This window comes from Rosa chinensis, chromosome 5 (assembly GCF_002994745.2).
Source record: "Rosa chinensis cultivar Old Blush chromosome 5, RchiOBHm-V2, whole genome shotgun sequence".
Lineage (NCBI taxonomy): Eukaryota > Viridiplantae > Streptophyta > Magnoliopsida > Rosales > Rosaceae > Rosa > Rosa chinensis.
Genome location: NC_037092.1, coordinates 62,650,237 through 62,657,006, shown reverse-complemented (window position 1 = coordinate 62,657,006; position 6,770 = coordinate 62,650,237). Strand labels below are relative to the sequence as shown.

At 35.9% G+C, this 6,770-nt stretch overlaps 1 protein-coding gene across 1 annotated transcript; it reads right to left on the bottom strand.

Annotated features, from left to right (window-relative positions):
• Positions 1-3,285: 3,285 nt before the first annotated feature.
• LOC112163813 lies at positions 3,286-6,036 on the bottom strand. Its single transcript, XM_024300071.2, has 2 exons — positions 5,418-6,036; positions 3,286-4,019 (listed from the first exon to the last, which is right to left on the bottom strand). Exons 1-2 carry the CDS (start codon positions 5,437-5,439, stop codon positions 3,286-3,288), a joined length of 756 nt encoding a protein of 251 aa, XP_024155839.1. The 5' UTR covers positions 5,440-6,036.
• Between the last annotated feature and the right edge of the window lie 734 nt (positions 6,037-6,770).

The following is a 6,770-nucleotide window of genomic DNA, read 5'->3' as shown; positions in this document are numbered from 1 at the left end:
ATCACAAAACACCTTCAAACTTCCAGTAACAAGATCACACAACACTTTAGTCTCCAAAATAAAATTTATGATCCATAACCCCTCACACACTCCTTCATATATAGCTATCAACTCTGCCTGCATGGTGGAAGTAGCTATCAATGACTGCTTCATTGTTTTCCAAGCTACTGCACCACCTGCTAGCATATAAACATAACCACAAGTCGACTTCATAGATGCAGGATAGTTTCCAGCAAAGTCAGAATCAGTAAAGCCAACTAATTCAAGCTTTTTCACACGTTTATACACAAGCATATGGTCTTTGGTCCTTTGCAGGTACCTTAGAACCTTCTTACCAGCTGTCCAATGCTCATGTCCAGGATTTGACTGAAATCTGGATAGCATCCCTACTGCAAAAGATAAGTCTGGTCTTGTGCAGACTTGTGCATACATTAAACTCCCTACTAGCCTAGCATATGGTATCGACTCCATCTCAGTTTTCTCATTTTCAGGTTTAGGACACTGATTTTTAGTTAGTTTATCTCCCTTAGACATTGGAACTTCACCATTAGCACAGGTTTCCATTCCAAATCTTTTCAGAATTTTTGAAATATAATTTTGTTGAGACAATCCCAACAGTCCCTGCTTCCTGTCTCTCTTAATCTCAATTCCTAGCACATATAATGCTTCTCCCAGGTCCTTCATGTCAAAGTTACTTGACAAGAAGTCTTTAGTATCTTTAAGCAATTTAACATTACTGCTAGCAAGGAGAATGTCATCTACATACAGGATAAGAAAGATAAAATTGTTTCCAACAACTTTAAGATAAACACACTCATCGACAAGATTTTCAGAAAATCCAAAAGATGAAACCACTGAGTCAAATTTCTTATACCACTGCCTACTAGCTTGTTTGAGTCCATAAATGGATTTCTTAAGCCTACAGACCATATTCTCTTTACCTGCCTCAATAAAACCTTCAGGTTGTACCATGAAGATTTCTTCCTCCAGCTCCCCATTCAAGAAGGCTGTTTTTACATCCATTTGATGTAATTCCATGTCATAATGAGCTACTAGAGCCATTATGATTCTAAATGAATCTTTAGTTGAAACAGGTGAGAAGGTTTCTGTAAAATCTATTCCTTCCTTCTGTGTGAAACCTTTAGCAACTAGTCTAGCTTTATATCTCTCTATGTTTCCACTGACATCTCTCTTGGTTTTAAAAACCCACTTGCAGCCAATAGGCTTGTGATTTTCTTTTGGCTTCACAAGCTCCCATACTCCATTTTTATACATTGAATCATGCTCTGCAATCATAGCTTGAGTCCAAGCATCAAAATCATTACTTCCAGTTGCTTGTTTAAAACTAGTGGGATCATTGTCATCAGATAATGTAGATTCTACTTCACTTAAATAAACTTCATTAATATCATCCTCCCCTCCAAACCTTGGTTTCCTTACTCTCTGTGACCTTCTTGGTACCACAACTTGGTTTTGCTGTGACTCAGTTTGAGGTTGAGGTTGAGGTTGAGGTTGTGGTTCAGGTTCAGGTTGTGGTTCATTTTGAGGTTCAGTTTGAGTCACTTGCTCTTGCTCCTGTCCTAAGTCAAACTCAGCCATTTCAGAATTAAGATCATTGGCCTCTAAATTTTCATCTACAGCATTTTGACCTTCGACTAGATTTTGACTTTGAGCCAATCCTGAGTTAAACAAATTATTTTGAATGCTTGGTATTACTGCTATATTATCCACATTTTCTACAATTTCTTCAAAATCTGAAGACAAGTCTTCAAAGTTTGTATTGTAGACACTTTCACCTAAAAATTTAACTTGATGAGTTTCAAAAACTCTGGGTGAATGATGAGGCGAATAAAGCTTATAGCCTTTAGACTTTTCACAGTAACCAATAAAATGACAAGTTACAGACTTTGGATCAAGCTTTCCTAAATTTGGATTATAAATCCTTGCTTCAGCTTTACATCCCCAGACATGACAATGGTGTAAACTTGGTTGCCTACCACACCATAATTCAAATGGTGTTTTATCTACAGCTTTGCTTGGGGATCTGTTGCAAAGGTAATTTGCAGTTCTTAAGGTTTCTCCCCAAAACATCTTTGGCAATCCTGAAGTACACATCATACTTCTTACCATGTTTAATAGAGTTCTATTTTTCCTCTCAGCTACCCCATTTTGTTGGGGATTATATGGTGTTGTATACTGAGCCTTTATGCCTACACTTTGCAGATATAATGCAAAAGGACCCTTTTGTTGTCCTTGCTCAGTATATTTACCATAAAACTCTCCCCCCCTATCAGACCTCACAACCTTAATTTTCAAATCCAGTTGATGTTCAACCTCAGTTTTGAAAATTTTAAAAGCCTCAAGTGATTGTGATTTTTCTGACAGTAAGTAAATGTAGCTATACCTGGAAAAATAGTCTATAAAAGTAATAAAATAGATATTTCCACATATTGTCTTATGTCTAAATGGTCCACATATATCTGTATGGATTAATTCCAACAGTTTCTTACTTCTGTTGGCATTTTTCTTTCTTAAGTTTGTCATTTTTCCTTTATAGCATTCAATACAATTTTCAAGATCATCAAAGTTTAATTCTGGAAGTGTTTTATTTTTCAGGAGTACTTTCAATCTATCTTTGGATATGTGGCCAAGTCTCCTATGCCACAAGTATGCAGATTTCTCATTATGCAGAATTCTTTTTGCACCAGTAATGGTATTTATACTTGATGTGTTATTGTTATTTTCAACAAGTAAAGTTTCTTGTTGACCTAATGAACAATTCAATCTTAAATAATCATTCACAATATCACTAGAACCAAAAATAGAATAATCTTTAGGCAGGAAATCAAGAGAATCCTTGAAAATTTTTATTCCATTAGAACCAATGTAAAAATTACATCCACTTTTAACCAAAAGACTAACTGAAAGCAAATTCCTCTTAATTGAGGGAATGTAATAAACACTATCTAAAACCAGAAAATTTCCTAATCCCAAATCTAGTCTTAAAGATCCTACTGCCTTGACTGCAACCCTCATTCCATTTCCAACGTAGATGTTAGCTTCATCACTTCTTGGCTTCCTCATCCCTATGAATCCCTGCAAAGAGTTCGTAATGTGTAAGGGACTGCCACTATCTAACCAATAAGAATGAGGTTCAATGTTAACAAAATTAACTTCTAATGAAAAAGTTTCTAAATGATCAAATAAATCAATCTTACCCTTTTTCACAAGCCATACCTTAAATCATGTACAGTCCTTCTTCATGTGTCCTACTTTCTTACAAAACTAGCACTTGAACTTAAATGGCTTGTTGACTTTAGCTGCTGCAGTATTTCCTGATGGCTTGGCTATAGTTTTCTTAGGCTTGAATTTGTTCTGTTTCTTTGGCTTTTCAACTAAATTGACAGAGGTAGAGGGCTGCTTCTCTTTCTTCATTCTACTCTCCTCATCCACGCAAATAGCTATCAGCTCATTCAAGGTCCAGCTCTCCTTCTGTGCATTGTAGCTAGTTCTTAAGGTATTGAAGCTAGGTGGTAGAGAATCTAAGGCATTGTGGACAAGTTGGTCATCCTTGACTCCCAAATCTAAATCCCTGAGCCTAGTGTTTAGCTCAGTGAGCTTCAAAATATGCTGCCTAACACCCCCACTACCAGTATACTTCAACTCATTCATCTCCTTGGAAAGTCTAGCTGCCTCAGCCTTATTGCTTTCCTTGAATTTTTCAGCTATTGCTTCCATATAGTCAACTGCCAAAACAGGCTCTTCAATACTACCCCTCACAGTATCAGACATGGTAGTTCTCATTACATTCTTAGCCCTATAATTGGATCTATGCCAGTCTCGATAATATTTCTTGTCATCGGATGAGCTAGTTGCATCTACTCCATAAGGCTCTATATCAGTAAAACACAAATCCATGTTGTCATGCATCATTAGGTAGAACTCTACACCACTCTTCCAGGCCTTAAAGTTTGATCCAGTAAGCATCTGGATATTGTTTAAATTCATGTAGGTGATTCCTAGAGAGCAAAACAAAGAAAAGTGTAAGTTTTTAGTTTTATCAGTTCTCATAACAAGTTTTGTCAAAAAGGTTCTGCATTCATGTGTTGATTCTAAAGCAGTTCAAGCAAACACACAAGCAGAAAACAAAACATTTAACAAAACAAAACAATACCAAAAGCAAATAATGCAATTATTAGCCCCAATTCTGCAGTCAATATCAAGCATCACTTTTATAGCAGAAAACATGATATTCTGGAGGTTCCTCAATCATTATGCCACAAGCAGTGAATTCATATTATTCTAAAGACAATCAACATCTTTATGACAGAAGAAAAGTCCCTAGAATCCAAAATTGAACTCAAAATTATGCATAATGCTGTTCCACTTTTAAATCATATAGCTCAAACTTCTTTGGAAGACAATATACATATATAGTTTAAAAGTAAAACACAAGTTTCTGATCTTTTCTTCATCTTAATGAATTTTTGAATAACAAGCAGATAATCACTTTGTGCAACATATCCACTTAACCATTTAAATTCGCAGACCATGAAAAATTTCCTTTCAATCTGCAACTTTTAGCATAACAAGCATGTACAGGGAGATCGACTTAATCACACATCACATTATACCATTGCAGATCATCAATTATAGAAATTTCACAACATATAAACAATCATATCACAAACATCAGGATATTCAATTTCATGCTCATCCCAGAAACCATCACATCACAAAAACAAATTCTGAAAATTAAGTTTCATCCGGTCACCATCTACTCTAGCCTAGGTGCACGCTGGGAATGCCTCTATTGTTCTTGCACATTACGATGATCAAAATATTCTAATTTTAAAAACCCAAAATTTCCAGAAAACTCTAACCTTGTTCTTCTTAATTTGCTGCAAAATTTTACCGCGGAAGCATGAATTTTTACCCAAAAACAGCAGTCGATCAGTTCGGCCCCTTAATCCGCAGTGATTGGAGTCTTGAATTCCATAGAGGATATAAATATCCTCTGCGCTTTCAATCCCAGACGAAGAACCCTAATCCCCAAACGTATATGACCGTTAGAGTATAACGGTCATCTGTAGCAGGGTTGTAAATGGGATTGAGTCCGGGTCAGCGCCTGCGGGTTTTGGGCCGAAAAGATTTTTCTAAAAACTGGCCCACTCGTGGCCCTTTTCTTTAGCAAGGTTTAGAACAATTTTTCTGTAAATTTTTTGCTGAAAATAAAATTTTGGTTCTTCGAAAAATTGATTAATCAAAATTGATTTATGTTTGTGAAAACCTGATGCTCTGATACCATTTGTTAGACTGAATGAGCAAAACCAAATCCATGATCAATTCACAAATACATAAACACACTGTATGTTAATCAAGACCACATGAACCAAAATACAAGTTTTTATACTTACCTTCTTCAGTGTTAGGAGCCATTGCAGTAGCACTAACGAACTTGACAACGAACGCGGATTGATCTTCTCCTCAGCTCTGGATTTAAGCTCCTTTCTATGGGGCAGGACTTAATGCTTTGTAACAAAGAGAGCAGGGACCAACACTCCTATATATATTGGCTATGTTCCTAAGAATCCTCCCATAAAGATGTTTCTTAGAAACCAAGTCACCAACAATTAGAAAACCTAATGCAACACTAAATCGGATTACTATGTAAACCAACTAATGGATTCCTAACCAATGAGTTGATATAATTATCTCAATAGGTTTCTAGGTATTGTACTTAGCTTACAACTCCTATTAATGAATCAAGTTATAATCCAATTTGCATTCTGCATAATAGATGATGATAGGTCCATTTAGTTCTAACAGGTGAGGAAGTAAATAAAGAGACGACATGTAAGGTACCAGACAAAATAACTGATTGAAACAATTCGTTGGATACTTGGTAAAAGAAAGAGTAATTAAACCGTATCACAAGGACAAGGATCTTGCGCTTTTGTAGGCTCTCTCCAGATAAAGGAGGATACAATGCGCAGAGAAGATTGCTACCATCTAGTGGCAAAAGATGGCCTCATCCCTTTTGTTCCATTCACAACTCTTGTTCTACCAAGATCATATCGTACCTCACCTGTAGTGCCTTACATTGGGAGGTCATTTGATTTGGTACACAATGATAGAAAGCTCTCAAGTTTGTCCCATGAAAGTTGTGGAGCTGGGACTTGTGGGATTTCAATTTGAGGGGAATAGAATCTGTAAAGGTTAGCTACAACAGCAACCAAAAGAAAAATAAAAGAAAAAAGTTAAAAACAAAACAAACAAAAAAATTGCCTCCCTTTCTCTCTGTTTCCGTCTGGCAACGCCTTTTTGCATCTTTTGATGGGCCACAAAGCCAGTTCTCAATTTTGAGAGGCTAGATGCGAAAATTTAAATAAAATTTTATTAATTATAAACTCAAATAAAGTACATTAAAAACTTACACCTTCAACAGCAATAATGCATAAATTATGTCATGATATATCAACTTCTAAACTCCTAGTTACAAATATCGTTATATTTTATCCTTGTGTGGAATTATGTTGTTTATTTAGACTTGAACATTGGGTTGGTGAGTGAATTTCTTAGATGTATTTCCGGAGTCGTAACAAATTTGAAATTTGATACTGGCCATAGCATCATTTCTGAAGGATCGATTATATATCTTTGCCCCTACCAAGTATTTGCCAATTTTAAGTTTTGGCATCTACTGTAAAGTACTGTTTGAAGATGAAATAGAGCTTTCAACTGACTAATTGACTCTGCAATTTTTTTCT